Source organism: Dicentrarchus labrax, unplaced genomic scaffold, assembly GCF_905237075.1.
Source record: "Dicentrarchus labrax unplaced genomic scaffold, dlabrax2021, whole genome shotgun sequence".
NCBI lineage: Eukaryota > Metazoa > Chordata > Actinopteri > Moronidae > Dicentrarchus > Dicentrarchus labrax.
In genome coordinates this window covers 10,015,532-10,040,298 of record NW_026136715.1, presented here as the reverse complement: position 1 = coordinate 10,040,298, position 24,767 = coordinate 10,015,532, and the positions used below count along the sequence as shown (strand labels likewise).

Here is a 24,767-nt window from a genome sequence, read left to right as displayed (position 1 = left end):
TGCTTGGCTAGTGTAATGCTCGACTCTTGTGAGCTGATCAGGACGAGCAGTCAGAGAGGAAAGAGATAGCAGACTGGGGAAATGAAGACAGAGAGAAAAAGAGAGAGAACAAGATGGAGAGAGAAAAAGAAGGGAAGAAAGAGAGAGCCTCAAAGAGAGTGAGAGGTTCTGCTTCTTTGCTCCTGTGATTCCCGTTGAAATTGATTCTCATACCTCCAGAGATCTCCCACTGTCCCCTTTCTCCCCTTCGTCCCGCCTCTATAACATACCTGTCCAGAGGATGAATGATCTACACATTACCCATGAGTACCGCTGACCGGTACACGCATCACTGACTTCCAGTGCTTAGGGACCTCACAGACAGAGGAAGAGACAGAACAGGAAAGCCATGGGAGAAGAGATGGTAAAGGATGGATAGAAGAAAGAGAAATGATCAAAGCTGATGATGGAGATTTGGCACAAGGAAGAGAAAGTCAAAGCGAGAGAGGGGGGAAGCACCAAAGTGACAGGTGTGAAAAAGAGTGGGGGGTGTGATTAGGGCAGCAGATGGAGATGTGCAGGTGAAGGGGATAATAGAGGCAATGAGTTAGTGCATTAAGAGGAAGGGAGGGGAATGAAGGATGAAGTTTAAAAAAACATTAGGGATTCCCACTGAAACAAATGAAGATCAGATGGAGAATGAGGCTCAGGGAGCTGGTGTAGAAGGGGTTAGGCTCCTCCAACAAATAGCTCAGAGGGAGGCAATCAGGGCCAGTGAAGGCAGTGCCTGTAGCTTCAACGCTGTAGTATCCCGGGGGATAGGTGTCACTCGTGTGGAGAAAGAGAGCAACCACTTTAATGAATGGAGCTCTTTATCTGAGCCTGAACAGCGAGTTATTACCTACTGAGTAGACACTATGGAGCGGGCTCTTGATCCCCAGGGCAGGGGGGACAGCAGGAGGGAGGGAGGGTTGGAGAAGGAAAGGGGGAGTTCATATTTGGTGCCTTATTTTGTAACAGGGTATGACATCTCTGGCCTCCATTCTATAACAAAGCCCCGAAGCATGGTCGAGCATCACTGACGAGAGGAGCATTAGTGTGGAAGGCTGCAGGAAAACCACACAATAATAACACCCACTGGGAAGGCCTCAAACTGTGTTGAATATCTGCTCCTTCTTTCTGCATTTCTATTAGGGAGATGTGAATGTTTAAAAAGTATTCAAGCAAGCATCCTCATAGCATTGAAAACTTCTCTTTTTGAATGCAGAACTTTTTGTCGGTCTAATGAAATAAGCAAGTTAAAGGTGAATTAATTCTCTGTTGGATTGAAACTCATGATTCAAGGCAGATAAATGTATGCATGCCAGTTATTTAATTTTTTGAAAGAACTGAAATATATTTTTAAAAAAATAGAATTTATGTGGTATGCATTACCAATAAAGCCGGTGAGAAATGTCAACAACACCTCACAGCCTAAAGGTGCTGGATTGGAGACTCTAAACTGCGTGTGAGCAATTATTTCTCTGTGTGTTAACCCTGTAATAGACTGATCTGACATTCTGCCAGTATATGCTGCAACTGAGCCTCTTGTGACTGTGTAGACAATGATAATAATAATAATAATTTGCAAAAATCTTTATGTATAAAGCACATTAATGCAAATAGATGCCGTACAATGTGATTCACAAGAGATGGAAACTAAACAACAACCACAGAATCAATAAATTCATCAACATCACTACTAAATGTTACATCACCTGTATCATTTAGTAGTTAACCTGTAAATGTGCTAGAATCTCCCTATACTGCCTGTCTTGTAGGTAGAGCCGAACTGATGGAGGAGGAAGGAGCCAGTCTAAACCCTCTGTTCTCCAGCTCCGCAGGCTCTGAGAGCAGCTCGGCTCCCCTGAAGCTGCCTGATGGCTTTAATTGGTCTCCTCTGGCTAGGAGCAGAGCACAGGAATCCCTTCCCACTAATGGAGTGAGCTGCAACAAGAGTGATAACTCTCATACAGTGCACATACATACATGTTCACTCAAACATATGAGTGTGTGCACTTTAACACACAAAAACAGTTACACACATGTACAAAGTAAGCATTTAATCCACTGGGAACCCCTCCAGGTTTTTCTATCTCACTCCTCGCTGCATTCAGACATAAATCCATATGACTGAAAACCTTCCATAAAGATATGATCCTATGTGAATATAATTTCCCCAACAAACATACGATGTTGGGAAGGCGATTTTTTTCCTTCCGGGATTTTGCTGTTTGATTTTCCCTGTTAGAGGGGGAGGTTAAAGGAAAGGAATGAGTGCCACATATTCTAAAACTAGAAAAACACAATTGCAAATACTTTCCCTTTCTAATATGGCAATTCTCAGGTTCAAATGCACATGGAAGCCCATCTGGGGGACTAATAAACAATGCTTCAAAAGATGTGGGGAGGAGAAAAGGTAAAATGCGTAGAAAGACAGTATCATACAAGAGTTCATGTAAAATTGTTATCACTGCACAATTTTAAACTCATGCATTTAAGTCCAGTCTATGTTGTCTATAAATCAAATATCTGAAATTTTGTGTTGCAGAGTAAAAAAAAAAAGAAAGAGAAAAAATGTGCTTTCCACTGTTGACTCTGGGGAATGATTATAGATGTTATTATTCTCCCGGACAGAGGCTGTTTGTACTGAGTATACCATCTCCAGAGCATTGCAAGATGAGAGAAAGAGAGCTAGAAAGGGAGAATAGACAAACACACTGTAATGCCACTGGTGGAAGAATAGTACATGAACCTCCTCTTTAGACAGAGAGACAGAGACCACTCCCTATCTTTCATTGCTCAGCTGGGAATTACAGTGCTGAGGACAGGGAATTCCTAAAAGCAACGTAAACACACTGCACACCCAGCAACTCCCCATAGCCTCAAAATCACAAACAGACCTTAAAAGTTCATAAAAGACAAGAAAGGGAAAATTGGCTGAGGCTAAATGTGAGGAAAATTCAATGTGCAAATGATATCAGAAAAAGAAGAGTGAATGAACTATACAGTGGGAGCGTGATCCCTTTTTAGCATTTAAGCTACATGTATTTAATGACTGAATGAGAGCACAACTCTCCCATGTATCTGAACTGCACAGAAACAGAGCTGACAGAGAAGATCAATCCATAAAACTCAACACATCCCAGAACCAGCTGTCACTCTAATTGCCTCCCTCCACTGTCATCTTTAGCATCAATTCTATGCTAATGCCGAACCAGGTAATACTGGTTATGGGTCTGCAAAAGATTCTTCCTCTAATGAGCATTGGATTTCCATATAGAGCGTAAGCATTTTTTGTGGGGAGGCTACAGACCCTCTGTATGTGGAGTTAAGTTGTGTACAGTGTTCGTGCTATTATGGCATTGTGCCAATCCGGGTTCTTAATGGGCTAAGCAGTGTTTACTTTTCAAACACTTCCATATGAATTATTGATGGCTGCGAGCTGATTTGTGCTTGGAATTAGCCTAGAATAATCCATCTGGGCCTACCTTCCTTCCTAGGTGCCATTTCTCTCTCCAGGGTAAACAGGCTGACTAGAAACTTACGTAGCTTTGCACAGTAATTTGTTATCCTGATTTCTGCTGAGTGTAAACTGGTTCCTTAAAGTGGCACAAAAAAATTAAGCTTAAGAGGACAGGCCCTGTGAGCACAATAGGAAGGTGACCAAAGGGCTTTAGTTGTTTCGCTGGAATCACAAGACATGCATGGATAATGTAAGATGAATAAATTAACATGTTTTTTTTAATTAATCCTTGATTTTAGCTTTATATGTTTTATTATTTGACAACAGGTAATCCCTGATCCCATCAGGGCATCAGGGGAGCATAGCAACATTCCCAAAGAGACCTGATGATTGCACTAATCACCCACTCCACTCACCCTTATCCCTTTTGCAACTTATCTTTGTACATATTCAGCCCTTTACTGTAATGTTTCCTGCAAGGCGTCAATTTCTACTCCTTCTTGTGGTTATGGTGTCTGTTTATTCACTGTGGTTGCCTTCTCTTACCCCTACAATGGTCTCCAACAGAGAATGCCTCTAGAGCCTTTCTTTGTTTGGTTTCAAAGCACAGAGGGAACCCTTGGAATTCCAAGTTGTTGGGAGAAGGGAATGTGAGGTGTGAATACCTTATGCAGCAAATGCACCTCAAAATGTGGTGTATTTTATCATCCTCTCCTTTGGTCATGTATCTCTGTGTGTCTTCCGCTCTAACAGAACTTAAGCTTATTACATGAGCCCAAAAGGAAGACAACGCTAACACAATGCTTTGCTTTAAAAGTGTCTGTGTGTTGTCTTGCACTGTAAAACATATACTAAACAGTCTGCAAGTGTGAATGGTAAAAAAGTCTGAAAGATTCTGAAGAAGAGCTGGAGGAAGGCACAACTTCTACATTTGAGAATGTTTTTCCCACTGCGCTTGTGTGAGTGATGCCAATTCGTCCAGACCCTGATTCATTTTCTTGGCCCTCTTTGGTGTCAGAAAACGGATAGGCTTTGCATCTAAAGTTTGGTAATAAACTCTTGGATTAGATCCATCCCTCGGACAGAAATTAACCAGCCTGAGCAAAGAATAAAGAGACATTTCCTCAGCAGTCTGTCAGAGGCAACTGGCTCTGCCTTCTTTCCTGTTTGTGTGTTTTTTTAACCATTTCAACTTACTTATTTATTTTTGGCTTGAGAATACCCATCTGCCATTACTGTGGTGACATGCCTTTGAGTAGTTGACGAGGTTTGAGAGCACAGCACTGTAGAAGGAAAAAGCCTGCTTAATTAGTGTGACTGTGGAGTTGGGAGATGTGTTTATCTCATTATAGGCACTTGAATGAATATTCACATGTTCTCGCTCAGAAATTTATAGCTGTTGTTAAATGTAAAAAGGGGAAAGTGTGAAAAAGGGCAAAAAAAAATTCAAAATGAAACCTAATGTGCCTAATTGTTGCTGATTAATGTGGATTTCTAGCAAATGGCATAGGTGTGGATAGTTGTTTCATATTTCACTGGTGTGTACTGTGTACCATGAACAAGATTTTGAGCAGCTTTTTCTCAGGTTCTCAGGTGTCGGTGTACTGAGCAGAGATTGATGTAGTCTGTCTTCCACTCCCTGTCTGTCCCTCCCTGTCTGTATCCCTCTGTTTCACCCTGCTGAGCTAATCCAAGCTGGCCAAATCCCTCTGCCGAGCAGGCCTACATAGGAGCTGTCCTGCTGGGTGCAATATGCCACCCGCTTCCCTGGCAATGCCAGCCCCGTAGGGCTTCAAGGCCAACTGTGGCGTCTTGTCAGTAAACAGACAAAGATGTATGAATCATCTAAGTGACTCGGAGCAGGTAGTCCTGTGACAATAACATGTTGTTGAATCACGACAAAGAGTTATTTGCTCTATGGGATTACTGCAGGGCTGTTCCTGGGTGACACCACACAGCAACGCAAGCATCTCTGGGCTTGCAACTACGCTCTAATCTTCCAGATACCTGCCACACATCATCAGATACAGAGCCAACGCACCTTTTAAATGGAACCGCTCTACCAAAGAGAGAACAGTTATGATAAGCTGCAGTCTTTCTCTCCATAGTCAATTACACTCAGCCCGTATGGATGGCCTGAAAACTCCTACCACCAGTGCAATCAGTGTTGCACCCTACTGAGCAGACCACAGAATATCAAATTAAGTTCATCCGTCAAGGGAACAAGCTGTTCTCATATCTAATTGGCAGTTGAGGCTTAAGAACAGGATTCTATAAGAGAGAGTGGTGATCAGTTTACTTCCGTCTCCATTCTTTTTGTTATACTTGTCTTTGCTTTTATCTGCTCTCTGTCTATTCCTGAGAAATGTTTCAATGCCCAGACAGCCCTAATGAGTCTAAGATGTGAGTCTGTTGAGGCTCTCTTTGTGTGGTTTTGTCTTTATCTTTATCTTTGGCTAACACTCAATTGGACATGTTGCAGGGTTTAGCCTGGCAAACAAAACACATTATCAGCCTCTTGTGAGCAATAACGAAGAGCCTTTCACATTGTTGCAGGAAAAAGCTACTTTCAGCTTCATGAACAGGTGACACTGTTTATCATTAATGTCTTGTTCATCCATCCCATCACAGAGATTTCAATTATGCTAGTTGGGGGGTACGCAGTGAATCTATAGTGTCTTCTGTTTGTATTTAAATCCCATATATGCTGGACTGTATTGAGGGAGTCAATACAGGAAATAGTATGTCTATAATGACCCTATAATGTCTCAAAAAACACATTCAAGGTCAAAGTAATCATGATTCTCGTCGCAGGGATCCGGAGTAGCATGAGCAGAACGCAGCAGAAAACAAACCATGCATGTTCGCACATAGTCATTCAGTCATTACTGCTACATAGGAAGCCCCGAAAACAACTCCTGTTATTGCAGCACACACAGGGCTTTGAGCAGCATCTAAGAAAAACGTGGGAGTAAGTTGATGGTAGTTCAAATACATTCATTGAAATTAAAATGTTGTTTTCCTTGTAGTTTTGGAAAGCCAAAGCATAATTTTGAGCTGGAATGAATTAAAATTTCAATCTAAACTAGCTTGGCAATAGTATTTATACAAAGTCTATTTAAGGCGGTTGCAAGAGTGGATTGTGATGCCAGTCTCGCACAGACTGCTTGTGTCATTCAATATACTACTGGTGTATTGTAGAGACAGGAGAGGGAGGCTGTTGGAATAAGAGGTGGCAGATGAACAGCAAGACTATGAGTCTACAGCAATACTAGTGGCTCTGAGGCTGTACGTATGCACAGCAATACATACAAACTGTGTATAATGGTGCTTTAAATTAAATGCTAAAATGCTCACAATGACAACGCTATCTGATCTGTAGCAGTTATAATGTTTACCATGTTCACTATATTACTTTAGTGAGATCATTTTCATTTTAAATGTATTTGATGGTGATAGAATAAATGTCAGAAGATCACCAGATTTATGAGGTAGGCGTGAATGTGCAAACAAATTTCATGGCAATACATCCAGTAGAACATTTTTCCCTCTAAACAAGAAATGTCAAACTGCCTGTCGGGCAAAAGAAAAGTCATTATAAAACCTAGATTGTCTCGGAACCACAAATGTTGAGAATTTTGTGCCAATCAATACAATAGATGCTAAAATATTTCCCTGACTGGGTGAAATCCTTCATTGCAATCCATCCAATAATTGTATATGTACACACACATGCACATGTTGCCATGCCTACAGCTATGCCACTAGACTGGCAAACAATCATAAAGTGAACTATGTATTTAAAGCATTGGCTATGGTATGAATAAGATGTACACTGTCTGTAACCACTTTCAACCTTTGATAAAAACAAAAGAAGTCAAAACTGCATTAAAAAAAGCCAAGCTGGTGGATCCTCCTGTGTGCAGAATGTTGTTAAAAGCTACCCCTGCATTCTAAAAAGGATGTGGAATTGTGGCAACATGTGCCAACTTATGTTCCTTTCCAAAACACATTAATGACAATGTCTTATACACTTAGACAGAGTGTAGACAGTTGGGAAAACTAATGAATCAAAGTAAAACAAAGCACCACCTGCATCACCATACGATAGATATGTGATCAACAAAGCTCTTTAGATTCACACTGTTATGAATGCCGATTCGCTTCACCTCAAATTATAATAACATATGATCACAAGGATATAAAGGGAGTCAGCTGACAATGCGCCACATAGATATGTTCTATTTTTATTATTTGTCTTTTTTCATTATCCAGCTTGTTATTTAATGTTTGATTTAATAAACAATTGTATAAATGTATTTTCTGTCAACAAATTAAGTCAATTAACACAGGAATTAAAGAAATAAATGTATTATCTGTCTAATTTGTCAAAGGATAAAGGCATTTGACACAATTTAAAAGAAAACTGTATTAAAGATAATAAATTTGTCTAATCCTGTCTTAACATGAAGTAAATTTGAAGTTGTGAAGGTTAAGGCAATTATTATTTTTTATCAAGTCAAAGTAACAGATCCCACCCATTTATAAAAATACCACGGTTGAAACAAATGAAGTGATGAATCAATAATGACAAACCTATGCAGCTGCTATGATCAAATACAATTGGATCACAAGTTAAAATTCAGTGGAATTAAAAACAGTATAAATTGTATCTCTTTATGTTACTTCGAAATCCCAGTCTTACAGCCTATTTATCAATAAAATGGTAATAGATCTGTGCTTGGTGTAACATAAACAAAGAAAACAATACTTTGCATGTAAAATAATTGTCGCTACTGCGCACTACTTTTACTCTCTACTAACACTGGTAAATGATAATAGTTGTAAAATGTTTTTTTAACACTTGTAAAGAACTTCAGAGGTTCAGAAGTTGGTTTTGCAATAGTAGCATTCGAGTAATGACTACAGCTTCCACCACCTCATCCACTGAACACCTCCACAGGATCAAGGGAGCACGATGGTGTTATAATTGCATTACTTTTTTGATGAGCCAAGACAAAGTCTCTCACACATCATTATTCACACCCTAGCTAGAAGTCCGATTAATGTTTATTATTGTATCTCTGAGCAACAGTGCAACTCATCACACTGAGTGGCCATGGTGTCAGAAAGGCTTTTTGAAGCTGAATTTACGAGGCTGTTAATAGCTAAAAAGATCACAAGAGGATTACTACATTGTGATTATCAGTTACACATTTTGAAACTCTATAAATGCCTTGTTAAATAATGATGAGTTCTTTTAGACGGCCAAAATGAAGCAGCAGTGAAGTTTCTGCACTCGGCTTAAATTAAATTTTATATTGAGGTTAAAGATATCCTTATTCTTATTTGGATGTGCTCTTTGTAAGTCTGTGCTATATTGTCAGAAGTAGCCTTCAGCTAATTATTAAAGTTACAAAACCATCAAGTTGAAGGTAAAGTAATAGACTAAAAGTTCTCAGCAGCCTGAGGCATGAGATAACATTCCTTAACCATGATCAGTTACAACGGATACATCAATCATTAGAACTCACAAACATTTGTATGGAATTCAACACATTATATTATACATGAGACATAATATTTTTAACCCTATGTGGTAAATTTAGCTGATAGTGTAAGGCAATGCATTACGCAACCAACTACTAACTAACTAGCTATTAGTCTACTTCTCTTCTTGGTAGCTTTGATGTAATTCAACTACTTGGATGTGAAGAAAGTGCTTCCTTGTAAAACTATACTTTCAAGTAGTTTCTCCAAGTACTTTTAGGGAGCTTAGCAAACCAAAAGATACACGAGAGCCCGGGAGCAGCAGCTCCACATTGGCACAAATTGGCAGAAATACCCATACATTTAATTCAAATCCTGTGTCTTAAGATTCCTCAACATTGAGCTAAACAGGTACTTTCACTTGAGGAAGAAATTACTGGTGTAAGGACAGAATATGTTTCCAATTTAGCATTGAAGCAAGATACTGAAAAAAAATGTATGAGGGAGGGATCTGAAGATTTAGAGATTCAGAGAGGACGGGGCTAGAGAAAGTGAGTGTAGTTTCCTTGTGTAGATTGTAAGTTGACAAGTAAATTAGCATGTGTGGCTAATGGGGCAAAAATCAACCAAGCCCTCGTAGGCACCCTTTCACTCTGACAAACAGGCAGCTTGTTGACCCAACCACTGCCTCTGTCACTCCATTTCTCAGTTTTAGCATTTAAACACACAAACAAACACCCTCCTACTTTAACACTGACACACTTAACTGACATACTAACAACACACCCCCCAGCACAAGCACACATTAAGCTGCCATGCGTGTGGGAAGAGAAGGATAATATGATTTAATCGAATTTAGAAAGAATCAGAGATGAATCTTGAAATGTTCAAAAAGGTTTTAAGATGTTGGCCTTTTGATTGATCTTCTATCATGCTTTTTTAGCAGAATAAAGAGGCAGTGAAAAATCATGGATCACAGTATGCATCCTGAATAGAGCATGTAGAGTTGTTTACAATCTGCTCATCAAGGCGATGGGTAAATCTCTCTCATGCAGCTTACTTTTTTCTCCACCTTCCTGCACATAGCAGGAATCAATAGCCAGATTGCCGTCTCTGAATATCTCTGTCATTTGTTTTTCTTCCAATCACTTTGCTCTGTATACCCTTGATGCCATGTTTGAGTCATAAATCAACACCGTTGCAAACTGGGAGGAGTGGAAGTGTGTGTGTGTGTGTGTGTGTGTGTGTGTGTGTGTGTGCGCACTGTGAACTGTATCTGTCTGCGCAGTGAGTACGTGCACATGCATAAATGTTTGCGGATCTGCGTATGAGAGACTGCGGTTGGGTATTACCACATATCAGTGTGCCTGTCTTCTCGTCGCGGGTCTCTGAATGTTTCATCTAATCATTAAACGCTGACAGGCTTCACAGAGTAGCGCCACTGATCCCCGTCAGAGGAATACAGGGCCTGACTTCATTAGCCCTGTTAGTACTAAGCTGCTTTACCCTCACTCACGCCTGGCTTAACCTGCACAGTGATAAATGCTGTGAGGAGAAGGAAAGATAGGCAGAGGGAAAGAAGGGTGAAACAAATGGAAAGCGGGGAAAAAGGCATTTAAAGAAAGAGGCAAAGGTGCCAAAGTAAGGTACAGAGGATGAGAAAGTGAGAAATGGGAGGGGAGTGGGAGGGCACAGAGCGTGTGAACCTGGAGTTTTCAGAGGCATGGGAGGGGATAAAGCTCAAAGTGGTTTTTGAACTGAAAGGGATTTACAAATGCAAAAACGAGCAAAACAATCAATTAACCTGTGTTACAATTAATCAATTACTGCGCTGGCACATTGACAGACAAAGTGCTTTACTGAGATTCCAACGTGAGGCTCCTATGTGTTGAAGAATTAGCATTGACCTCTGTGCACACATATGCATCCACACTCGTGCATAAGCTAATTCATGCTTGCACATATGCATCTAAGCACATAAAGATATGCACACACATCTTTGTTCTCAGCATATTTCTCTAGTACATTCATCTGGTTTCCCTCCTACCAGGACCCCCCTCCCCTCTCAACACTCAGTATTTTTCTCCTGCCAGCAGAGGTTTTTGGCTGGCTTAAGTACGCCCACAGGCCCCTGAGGGACAGCCCATGACGGATGGCACTGCGTGTGACTCCGATTCGATTCAGCCCATTTGATAAATTTATTGCTGGCATTTTGAAAATGAAATTAGAGGGACATCTCCTAGAGACTGTTTTTCCAGCACAGGTGCCATAAATACACTTCATTTGGCAGAGGAGAGGGAGGAGGAGTGTAAGGGGGTGGAGAGGTGTTGGATAAAGGATGTCATGGTAGGGGGGGAAGATAGTGGGGATGTTCCACACAAGTAGAGAACTAAAGAATAAGGTCACATTATAATGAGGTCCTGTATTAATCATGATATTGGTGAGGAACAACAGTAAAGGTTATTCAACCACAGCCCGAATACTACCTGGCCCTAAATACTATGTGCTGCCCTTCAGTCTAACACATGTACTGCAGCATTGTACTCTTTGAACAGATGTGAGACCCACATCTCTCATGTTGAATATTATCATAATTGAGACTGTGGGGAGTTGACATTGCCAGTGTGCACAAATGTCCTGCTTTCTCCATCTTTCAGGCTCAGGCAACACGCAAAAACATACACACATATGCATACTCACACACTTACATGCCAGTCTTTTCAGAGATGTGCAAACGTAAACACATGGTTTATGTACAGTATCTTTGCCTCAAGGCCCCATGACTCTTCAGTACCAATGGCACTGTCATAGCTGCGTAGCCATCTATAACTCACAGTGTATGAATGAATAAGGTGGGCTATTTTTCTCTGTGGCGCTCTCAGTGTGTGGGACCAAGAGACAAGGAATGTTTTTGTTGATGCTTCTGACTAAACGGATTTGAATTTGACATATTCGATGGGCAAGAAAAGAAAGACATAAAAACACACAAAAGTCGGACATAGACAGAGGCTAACAAAAGTAAGCATTCATTCTGTCAGGATTACGTGGCCTGACTTATCTCCCTCTCATTCAGAAATGTATGCGAGTGTGGCTGCGGAGGGATGATGTACACCATGCCAGCCTCTGCTCCCCCTCAACATTCATCAGAGAGTGAGGCTCGGGCAGCCCACATCACTTACCTTTATAGGCCCATCTGACAATATCGCACACCGCATAGTCATCACACACACAGGGCTCACAACTGTGTGTGTGTGTGTGTGTGTGTGTGTGTGTGTGTGTGTGTGTGTGTGTGTGTGTGTGTGTGTGTGTGTTTGTCTGTGGCGGGGGGTGAGGGCACACTAAGTGTAACCTGTCACACAGATGTACTACATCAATGCTGCTTGCGCTGCATCTACAAGCAGCTTCAATAGATCTGAAGCTCTGTAAGGTGAAAAATGTCACCACGTTCCCAAAGACACACTCCTGCTGTTTAGGTTTTTCAAATATACATGTTGTGCACATTATATCAGATCCAGGTGACAATGAAAATATTTTCACCTGCGTTCTGTTCTGCTCTGGTAAGAGCTTGTGCAAAACAACACCTAAGTTCTTATAAACGCAGCAGGGAATCAAAGAAAGTTTCAACAAAATCAGCAGGGGGTTCTCCCGACTGATTGTCTGCTCCTGCTTTGCAATCACAGAGCGTGACACACCCTCTGCCATTACTGTATCTCCACTATGAAGAATAGAGGGCTGGGACTGCTCGGTGCATACACCTGCACGCTGCCACTCAGAACAAAACCCCCGGAGCTGTTTAGACAGTTTGACTGTGTGGCCCCATCATCTTACAAAATCAAAAAAGCCTACAGGTACATTCCTACAAGCATCTCCCCCTCCTACATCTCCTGTCTCTCCCCGAAGATCCACTATGCAAAACAATCACCTCCCCCAATCTCACATTAACATACACTTGAAAGTGTGGAGGAGTCTAAACAGAACTGTGATTAGTCTTAACATGAGACTTACAGAAAGCCATGCATAAACACAGACTGTGGGCTGTCTATCATTGCGGGATAGCAGGATAATTTAGTCTAGGTGTCAGTGGGTGTGAGTGATTGACTTTGTAATCAAACAGATTGTTCTGTAACAGAAACACTAGATGACTCAATTTCAAATCAACATCAACAACACCATGAAATGTTTTTCATCTCATTAGCAAAAAATTTAGAACGCTCAGAAACACAAAGCAACACACCCACATGCCACCCATCTGAAAATTCATGGGGATCCACAGGTGACTGATGGAGTGCTGTCTTACCTTTTTGTGATGACACTGTGGTATCTGTAGATAAAAGAGAGGAGACACACAGAAGAATGTGTTAGGAGCTGACAGGCTGCTGTAAACCACACACATAAAATGCAGGAGATGACAGCCACGGCAATGATTTGCTGGGAGGGAAACTAGCCACCCAAGAGAAGAAACAGATAGGTGGGGGTTGTACACAACCAAGGGGGGGTCTCTCATCTCAGACCTGCAAAGAACATCCACTTCAACAAACTCATGTACTCTTAGTTGTGCCTGAATATGCAAACACACATAGGGACACATACAGTGGGGGTGCTGAGTAATATGTGCACTAATACACACAGCAGCTTTTTTTCCACTCCACAAGGAGAGACCAGGTGGAGGGGAAAAAAAGCATCTGAGCAAACACATCGAAGAGAGGCCTCAAGTAGAAAGATGAGAGTCTCCAGACCCCTGGAAACCCTTGATCTTTTACACAATTTATCCTGAGTGAGCTGTCTAATAAGTAAAAATAATGCCTTTGAGGTGCAGCAAGACAGAGCAAATCAAATCCTTTCAGTAAGCATTTTAGTTTCTTACTCAGAGCCCACTAGAGACACTCCTGGCCCACAAGGCGTGGATCAAAACACGGGCTGCTTGGAGGGAAGGATGTACTGCAACATGTTTTTTAAACAACACAGAGCATTTAAAAAAAAAAATCCAACTAAAAGAGGCATGTTTGTGAAGGAGAAAAATACAGTAAATTTAGCTTATTGTTCTCATAAAATATTTACCAGGACAGTGTTTGTAAGCTCCCAAGATTTTATTTTTATTCAATAGACTTATCAAACTTGCAGGGGCACTCTTTTTTTTTTTTTTTTTTTTTTTGTTATAACTTTTTTTTTTATAACTTTCAGCAGTTGAAATCCTGGAGAACATTTCTCTACTGGCCATGCGCCCAAAAATCCCAAATGGCCACAGACATGGGAGGGGAATAATTGAATCCGGGTGGATTTGTGGTGTGCTGGGCTGAGGAAGTGATAATCCAAAGCTCTGCCTAATTGCCAGAGTAAAGATGGCGCCCATTGTGGGGGTGGCGTCGGTGTTTATCAAGGCACTGTGGCGTGGGATTGGACTGAGCATTAGGGCTTTACAGACTTTTGTTTTGTGAGGTGTTACAGTGGATTTGAGCAAATATTGGCCCTCTGGTTATTACATGGTCTGATTGTCTGCTATGCGACTGTCCATAAGCTCTGCATGTCTACCCTAATCTGAGAGGAGGCTTCAAATAATTAGTTACTGAAGCACTCTCACAGCCCAGCGCAGTCAGCCTTATCACTAAAAGAAAATCCTTGGTCCATTTCCTTCTCACCCCAAAGGCTTACAAACTCTCACCACTGTTAAAGCCTTCGAGGTAGCCGCATAGATGATAAAATATTAGCCAACATGTCACAATCACTGGGCCACATCCTACTCTTTTTGTCGCTGGTTATGTGAAAGAAAGACTTCTTTATGTCAAAAGCGAACTATTCTGAGTAGACGGTCTGTGTCAGACTACAATCTGTGAATTTACAACATGGTTGTGGGATAAACAAAATGATATGACACTATTGCAAAAGCCTCTTGATCTGTAAATGTAGTTGAAGATTACAAGGATTATAATGAAAGCCAAAACCACAAGTTTTACAAATCTGAGTGACTAGGACAGCAATACTGACAGGTAACTGGTGGGCATCAGACAGGCATTTAATTTATTCTAGCACCTCTCATGATTTACATGCACTTACAGCAGGATTTTTGCAGCACATTAAGAGATCAGCAAAAACTGCTGCTGTAGAAACCTTTTTAGTTATTTTAAACTCTACCGTTGAGTCTCAGTTTAACATAATTTGAGTAAAGCACAGTACAGTGCATACACAGTACATAAAACTGAGTAGATTAGGCTTCCTGGAAAAGAGTTTGGATAGGCTTAACACAAACCTGGAGACAACACAAGTTAACTGTGAATTCATTTTAATATAACAAGGCATAATTTAAATTATGGATTAATTAATTGCCCTTACGCACAGTTACCTGCAGTAAACAGCAGGGTGCTGCACCGTGTGTCACTTTCTCTCTGATATAATATATTGGGTAGGGGAGAAATTTGAAGAAAATGTGGTAACATCATCTCTTTTAACAGCATTTTGATAATGATAGATAATGAACACACACCAGCTTGGTGATAATAAATAATCTAAAGAAAGCACTTCCTCCCTCTCTAGAACTTGCTGGGTAGGAGCAGAGACACCATGCTGATTGATGTCAGCACACATAAATAACTAGAGAGTTAAAGAAAACCTCCGTCATTGATTACTGCATTTCTTCCCAGCTATCAGCGGCTTATATGGATTTGGAGACTAATTTGCAGTGAATATGTGAGTGGCGTTTTGATGTGCCCATGCACCCACAGCAGTACTCCTGTGGGTTTGAGTATTATGTAAAGTAGGCCATATGTCAATACAGGTTTCCCACTGCAACGTATGTATGCAAGTCTACTATAGCCAAGACTGCCCAATAGCATGCCCGAGGACAATAAAAGCTACATTTTACAAGATACATTTACAAAACAAACATCTTCAAACTATTTTCTTTACCTTTTGGAAATTCTGCCTCTCACTGTCAAAGAGGATGAAAGACAGAGGTAGAAGAGAAGAGAGCAAGACTGACACTAAGACAATTCATTATTAATTCACAGCAGGTAAACATGTACCCTCTTATCATTAGACTTTAATGTAATACGACATATATATTTTGAAAGGAAAACAAGTCAAGAGGCAAACATAGACCAAACTACATTTTATTTTTCATCCTAATAGCTAATCAGGCCTGGTTACAAGATATTCATGTTGACGTTTATAACACTCATTAGCCATTAAAATTAGATCTATTTGCCCAAAGGCTACTTTTTTGATCCAATACATAGAAAGCCAATAAACAGAGAAGAAGTAAAACATTGTGACATGAAAAACTGTCAGCTTGAAATTGGACTAAATGACAGCCTACATTTACTGTATTCCCACTGAAGCAGATAGGGAGGTTTATCTGCTTGAATTAGTGAATGCTCTAAGTAAGGTTTGCTTTAAATGCCACTGACTGACATCCATAGAAATGGGTTTAAACCAAACCTCTGGATCTGAAGAAGGATCATAAATAAAATAATTTTTAATGGTGCTTGCACACAGCCGACACTTACTACTAATTCTGCCACCCTGTGATGTTGGATGTTGCCACATGTTGACTGAGAGATAGTTCAGCACTACCCCTGTGGCGCACATCAATTGGAGCCCAGCTTATGTTGGGTTTATGTTGGCTAATCAGACAGGTAACTTACAAATATATAAACACTGTTTCTTGTCGCTAACAAGGAACCCAACTTTAGTTGCTTTAGATTATGTTTTTTAATGCATTTGTTGACCGGTAAAGATATGTTATATAATTAAGAGGTCAGACACCAGTAAAATTAGCTCCTCTACTGGTGTGGCCCTTGTGGTTGCTATGAACAAGCTGAGTTGCTAGAAAATTTGAACAACCAACAAAGCGCTTACCATCTTTTTTCTGCTTGACACTTCACCCTGCCTCAGTGGGATGAGGTTTATATTTGAAACATGTCAACAGCAGCGGTGACCACCAGCTAGTTGAAGGAACCATTGTAGATTTTACATCATCATCTAATGTCACTCTACAGCAGTAGAGCTGCAGAGTCTTGCTTTGTCTGCAAATATTTTGAGGAGACCGATGCCGTTCTTAGAGAAAAAAGAAAAACGATCAGGTAGAAGTTGCATTTTTACACTCTAATGCTCTCACATGACAAATAACCAAAAAGTTGCAAAAAGTGCTGTGTTGTAAAAGTTGACAAACACTTTGTACCATAGATGATTGTCAGCGTTTGTTGTCAGCACTTTTTTGCACAGTTTGGCATATTTTGTGCCATCTGTCACATGTGAGCATCACAATAGAGGACATTATATGCAAGGCAAACTTCAATTTGATTAAGAATGCTTTCTCTATTTTGTGACCAATGAGCTTGTACTTTCTACCCTTACTGCATGTCTAAATGAAGAATTGGCACACCTGCACAAGACTAGATTGAAGCCATAAACACTGTGTGATGGATTTAACTTAATGACGACAGTGAGAACTATCATTATTGGTGATGAGAGCAGTTTAAAAATTCAAAAATAGCATATTTCAGCCAAAAAGTGCAATTTTGGGGGGGATTCTGCCCTCTTTAACTCTTTGTCTTTTGTAATTAATATTTTCGACCGACAGATATTGTGTACACTACTCGAGTGTGACCCTTGATGTAAGGACAGCTGGATAATTTTGACACACAAATGCCGTGGAGCAGCTGTTTCTAAGGGGGCATATATACATAGTGTTTAAACTCTAAGATCTCTGAAATTCTCTTTATGGGAATTGAGGGAAACAGAGGTCCTTGGATGCTTTTGGTTCATTAAACTCAGCAGACAAAAGATAATGTGAACACAGAACAAAACAGTTATATAATTAGCATTAAATGCGGTAAAGACCACAATTTTAGAGACATTGTTAGTTCAAATTAAACGCACAGCAGTCACTGACATACTGTAATGCCGATGGTCCATTACAGATGTGTAGCCAGGCCCACAGGTGAGACTGTATATACATGCTGGATCTACTGCAAATGTACGCTCCATGTATGCGGGTGTTAACGAATCACCCCCGATCCTTAACATACACTATACAACCTAGACTGATTGAATTAGACTGCTATTGGAAACCTGTCTTCTATTGACCTCTTAAAGTTGTGGCCTTCCAGCAGTCCGCTCTGGGAATAGTTTTAATTACAGCTAGAAATTGGGTTCGATTTTATCCCCATCATGACGTGAGGAATCCTTACAGCTAATCATCGCTTCATCAAGACAAATGAAAACCAGATCATCACTAGAAGGTGCTGGAAAAGTGCATGTATGAATATAGTGTCATTGTGTGAGTATGACAAGGTAAGTATATTCATATACGTAGCCACATGTGAGCTGTGTACAGAATAGAGTGTGCAGTAAAGTGTGCATACTGCAGGGGGATACAAATGTGGTTGTCTTCAGATGGTTAACCACTATTGATATATCATTTCTATAATGTAATTAGGATTAATTCCGGCACTGTAGCTGTTAGATTCTCAATCACAGCCACTGGTGGACAGCGCCAGCCAATCAGTTAAAGTTATGACCTTAAGGAATGTCTATGTGATGGATGGTGACACCAGTCAGTTGTGACCATTGACCTGGTTGTTGATGATTCTAAGAGGACTAAGTGATGTTACATATCAAATGACCTAAATAAATCGTATGAAATCATATATGATATAGACAGAATAGATGTATGTTTACTGCTTAAACACCACAAACAAAATATTCTTATTCTACCAGTGACAGCAGATGATTGGAGGAAACAGGAAGAAATAGTCCAGATGAAAATTATATAGATACAGTTAATCACTGCCATTAATCATTATATTTAAACCTTAGTGTGTGTCTAACCATTGATGGAAGAATGACTTAAGCCTTTAAATTGGTGGGATTTTTTTCTAAACCAATTGAAAAAAACTTGAGCTTAAATTTATATTCAAACATATGAACTAAAGGGAACTGCACTATGTTGTGATTAACAGTTTTCAGCTTGCAATTCTGGTGGTCATTTATTTTTGTGTTTTTTTATTGTTCTTTTTGTAAGTCCTGATTTTTTAGAGCCTGGGACACTTCTATCTTTATCGTTTATAATTTTTGTTGTATCATGTTTGTCTATTGTCTGAGTTATTTGTTGTTAAAGCATTTTGTCATAAAGTAACCTGAATCTGCACCTGAAGAACAGGAAGTTGTTACGGGGCATACGGACACACCTAAATATACTGTACATGCCTTTGAGTATCGGTGTTGTTTTTTTCCACTGGCATGTAAAACACTTACATATGATTCATTAAACTGATGTTTTAAATGCACGTGTCTCTGCAAGAAAACAAGAAGACAGAACACAATCCTAGGTTTTAATTAGCTGAGTGTAGCGCATGCTCATCTGCTACATACTGCACAGGGAGCGCGGGGAGTGCTGCCTTCTTGCTCATTATGTACTAATGAGTTGTCTATTAATGAAAATGGAAAGCATTTATTTTGTGAGCACAAAGGGTTCAGCTGGATTAATTACTGCACTACAGCAACAAAATGAAAACAGAAAGTGCAGCATCACTCTTGTGTGGCACATTACCCATTAACCAACTGTTATCAGGGCCTGGCGAATGGTGCTGCACGATACACAGTAGGAACAGAAACTGTTTGCATAAAGGCCATTAAAACTTCATGTGAACTGCACTTTTGACACCTACATACTTTCTGTGATGCATACATGCTTATTCTCACACATGTCCGCTCATAAAAACATCTTGTCACTGTGACATAAACACTTTGCTAGATCATAATGATGGCATTTCACCACTGGGCATGAATGTTATGAAAGCCTTTTCTTTGCTGAAAAGAAAATTATTCTTGATTATTGTGTGCAAGTGTTGTCATCTATCAACAGGATCAAAATGGATACAAACACTAGGTGAACTAAAATCAAAAAAAGAATTTAAAGAAAATCCAATACAGTCAACTATTTTTTGTGGAGACATGGTGATAAAAAAAAGGGAAAATGGCTAATCATCAAACAGGGCAGAGGGAGGGGGCAGGACCAGGCCTTTTACTAAATTAATATAGCAACAAAAGTGGCATCCCTGTGATGATAATATAGTTGTATTGTGCTGCATTTCTTTTCAAATGGTGATCAGAATCATTCTAATAGCCTGTTAATAGCTTGATCTCCCATTGGGTTCTCCTTGGAGAGGTCAGGGATATGGGGAGAGTGTGGGCTCTGGCAGCCTTAGCAGATGGTTCTTGATCAGATATTAGAGTCTGGGCAGTGAGGTCGTCTGGCCATGAGAATTCTGCCCTGCCTGGGGGATAACAACCTCGTCTGAACCTCCGGCTCCAGCTCTGGTTCCAGCGCCAGACGAATAGCTCTGTGTCCTAGCCAGACTGCAGGGACACTGGAGCAGTGACAGACTGCTGTCCTTAAGCCTTGTGACAATCTGGGCAAACCAAACTCAGAAACATGCTTTCTGCTGTAGTTTATTTTCCTCCAGGAATTAGTTTCACCCTATTTGGGCTGTACATGATTTGATGACAAATGGTTATGTAATTGCTACCGCTGTCTGTTCTCTCTTGTAAAAATAATCACGCTGATAACCAAAATCCTACTTAGCTGGATTTGAAGAAGAGCCATCCTTTCATTTCCATCACTCACTACCCCTATTGTAGCAATGTCTGGAGGAAAGATAAATCTTCAAATAACAGGAATGCATTTAAAGAATCTGTGATTTGAAGCATCAATTGTGTTGTATTAAACGATGGGAGACTGACTAACAAGGAGGATCAAGTCTTTGTTATTAAAATGGAATATTAATCTGAGGGTGTCAGTGTGTGAATGTCTTTTGTAAAAAAAAAATAAGTATGATAAGATAAATTCTACTAAGACAACTCTGAATCATCTATTGGCATTTATTGACACCTATTTTCCAGTTTGTGCCTCATCTTTCTGTCCCTTCCTCCTCCACTGACAAAGCCACAGAAAAAGTGGGGTGAATGAACACGACAATTTAAGCTTTATTTATCCTTTCCCCTGCGACAGTGGCAGCCTAAAATGGCAGGGCTTCGGATATGACCTTCAGTTAGAGTGGTTCTCCATCAGTTATCACTGCCACCCACAGATCAGACAGTGGATGAGAAGTAGTGGCACCCTTAGTCCTTCTCCCCATCTACTCTGCCTTTTTAACCTCCCCCACAGCTGTCCGTGAGAGATTTCTCTCTTTTTTTTAACTTCCCTGTCTCTCATTTTTATTTTCTTTCTCTCCTTATCCTACCCTTGACCTATCTTTATTTGGCAACTATTTTCTTGATGCCTTTCTCTTCATCGCTTCTTCCCATTGTTTCCTCTCTGCAAGATGTACAGTCTTGACAGGTAGCTTGCAGAGTATCTGGCATAAGTGCTGGATTCTTGAGAGCAAAAATAATGGATACACGTTTTGCATATAATACACTTCAATTCAAACAATTCATCTGGAAGTGAGAAACTAAAAGAGTAGACAGAGGGAAGAAGGGGGAAGTTAAAAGAATAAAAGGAAACGCTTTATCCAAGTAGTCACTGTGGCCTCGTCACTTGTCTGCTAGTATTTTGTCAGTGCCACTAACTTAATGTTTGATTATGTTACTACAAAATACTAACGTATTATGTTCCATGATTTGTGTTGTTAGATCCTCTTTATCTTAGTGAATCAGCCATGATGTGCAGCTCAGCTTTGGCTAGTCTGATTACAGTATTCAAAAAGACACAATAGGTAAGAGTGCCCATTATACATAATGTAGGTATAAAACCCTCATGCTAATACTCTTGGATCGACAGCCTAAACCCTCATCCTGTCCGCGGCTTTCATAAATCTAACAGCCTGTCTTCCATCAAAGATATTGTTTGTGTGAAAAACAGTGATGACGAGAGTCCACTCTACTTAATAACAGATTCTGCAGTTGACACTCTCTTAAAACACTGCTTAATATCTCAAAGGGAATAGAATATTGACATGTGTTTCATAATCAACACAAACACGTAGAAAGAATAACACACACACAGAAACTGACAGAGACCTTCTGTATGAGAACAAAGACCGCAGAAACAAAATGTTTTTATTTACTTGTTATTGTACCAAATGAGCAGTACCCTTTGTATAAGCTTGCTGTTCCCAAATTATCATCAGAAATGTATCAAGGTCTTTTAAACATTTTGTTTTAATCAGGAATACTGGGAAATCATTTTATTTAGATAAAAGGTAGCAATAGATGCTAATAACAGATTTTGCAGTTGACATATGAAAGGGTGAAAGAGGACACAGAGGGATTGAGTCAAGACAACTGAACTATCTGAAGGTTTAACAGCTGTAGCAAATTATTTCAATATCCTGTAATCTATATTTTCGTTGCTGTTGTTGCAATAAATTATACCACAAAATAATATCCAATGCAATCATTTCTCTCCGCAGCATATGTACCACAAAATAGCTTTCAGAATTTTTCTTTTTTGGTGAACCTTGCATATTTTAATAATTGTTTATTGCTTACTTTTTCATATATATAAACACAGACACAGACACACACACACACACACACACACACACACACACACACACACACACACACATATTCATAACAAATATTCATAACACATGTTCTTATCTTCACCCTTGGTGCACTTTCTATAAAAACCTTAATAATAAAAACTAGGAGCCTATACTAGATTATGAGACAAAAAATTGCACAGGCCTTAGGCTAGACTGTGCATCTTCAACCTATTCATTCAGTAAGAGCACACAGTGTTTAAGTGTAGGACATTATGAGCTTATCTTTTGTGTGGAACATTTTAGAATTAAACATAATGATAATGTTAAACATATATACTTTACTATTCTTGTTGACAACATGACAAAAAGCTACACAAACTGCATTAGTGAGGTATAAAGGTCATTGCTTTTAGTGTGACTGCCAAAATAACAGGCAATATGAACATCATTGTGGATGCAGTAGTGATATTTGACACCGACCAAGTTTATACATTTTCGGATAGTTGTGGAATTGGATGCACTAAACGATGAGGAGACAGGACTGGGTTGTGCTTACAGAATAAACCTCTGTAATCTTTCTGCTGTGTTGCTGTCTGGAGGGAGTTTCTCTCTCCAATGTTAGGCTGCACTGAAGCACCCGAATTATCTGAATGAACTGTCTGTATTATGCTGAGAGTTTATTTCTGTCGCCTCTACATCTTTTGCGTGTATTACATTAATGAATTACTCTTTTTGTTCTTTTTGTTCAAGGGTTTTTGTTGCATTGCAGTGGTGTGTTGAGTGTGGTTGTGTTGGATCTCTACTGCTGTGTCTGCGGAGTTTCACAGCGGGCGGTGCTGCTCCTGCTCTCTCACAAACACAGAGGTCAGAGTAGAGTTAAAAAATGCCTTGATTGGTGCCGACACTGATCTCGGGACATTCCTAGTCTGAACTTTTGTGTGCTTTCACTTTGGCGGGGGAGGGATTCTCTACAAGAGTGATGTAAACATCTTCGAACTGGAGCTCTGGCAAAGTGCGGCAGGTGCTGTATATGGATCGCAAAGTACCCAATACTTGCAGTTTGTTCACGTATCTTTGTTTTCCTTCTTTTGAGAGGTAATATAAATTGTATTGGCTAGAAATAAATAGATAATTCACATCTCTTTTGCGGTTCAACAGAGTTTCCAGTGTAAGTCGGCATAACCAAACGTTGTTTTTCCCTCCAGGGCTCCGTGCTAGTCACATGACTGAAAACTATGAATAGTTATCGTAGATGCTGCTAGCATCAGTTATATCAGAAGTGGAGAGTATTATGTATAACGTAAATAAAGGGACTAAAAGCTTTTCTCAATGGAAAATATGTTTTTGTTCTTTTCCTGACTGGTCTGACTACATTATATGATTCGATGATCTGATTGGTTTAAGTACGGCCATGATAGAAGGTAATAGACAGATGGTTCATCTAGTCACCTGCCATTTTCATTCACAGATTAAGTGACAGCGGCATTGTGCTCTTCTGCCTTACCCAGTTACTCTCCTTCTGTCGGAATTCAGCTTTTCCCTTTGCATAAAATGCTAACTGCATACAGAAACCCGTACACTATGTGCAAAACAGCTTGTCCTTACACTCAAGGTCTTTCCACGGTAAAGGCAACAAGCTATTCATATATTTATTTATTTGTTTTTGTCTTCCGGGATGTTGGAGGATGCAGTGGGTGAAGCCAATCTTGTGAAAACTACCACACACCTAAATGTGCGTGACAAGACTGAGTCATGTCTACTGGGGCTACATGTAATTCACAAGCCACTGGGTGCAATTCACATGACATTAAGTGGAAAAATCAAATCAGATTTGTTACTTGTGAATGTTTGTATTTTATTTTTAAAATTGAATAAGTAACTGTATTGTTACAAGCATATAGTGGGTTGATCATGCACACTGGATGAATTGCTTTTCGTGAGTGCTTTGTCACCCATTTCCTTATAGGGGTGACCTATAACAAAAAATTCCTCAGCTTGTGGGTACCAGTGGATTGTCGATGTGAAATTTCCACAATCCGTTGTCTATCACAACATGACACATACAAAGCACAGTTAATGCTTTTAGCCAGCATTGTGACAGAGGTTCTATAAACCACTTGTGGATGCAATGTAGCAGAACATGAAAAAACAGCCACACAATAGCCTCAGGGCCAGCGAAACAGCGACAGAGGCTGCTACCTGAATGTCTAATTCAGAACCGAGGACAGCTCCCCAGGCTTGAGGAGGATGAGGTGGCTGACGGAAGAAACTATCCACTCCCGAGTACAGTGTTAAATCCAGATTTA

General features: G+C 40.1%; 1 protein-coding gene across 1 annotated transcript in view; it reads right to left on the bottom strand.

The window, feature by feature from the left end:
• LOC127377521 (cadherin-4-like) overlaps positions 1–24,767 on the bottom strand; it is a 222,745-nt gene that overhangs the window by 106,951 nt on the left and 91,027 nt on the right. The window contains exon 3 of the mRNA XM_051425475.1: positions 13,272–13,295. Within this exon, the coding sequence (XP_051281435.1) occupies positions 13,272–13,295 (24 nt within the window). The remainder of the gene's footprint in view (positions 1–13,271; positions 13,296–24,767) is intronic.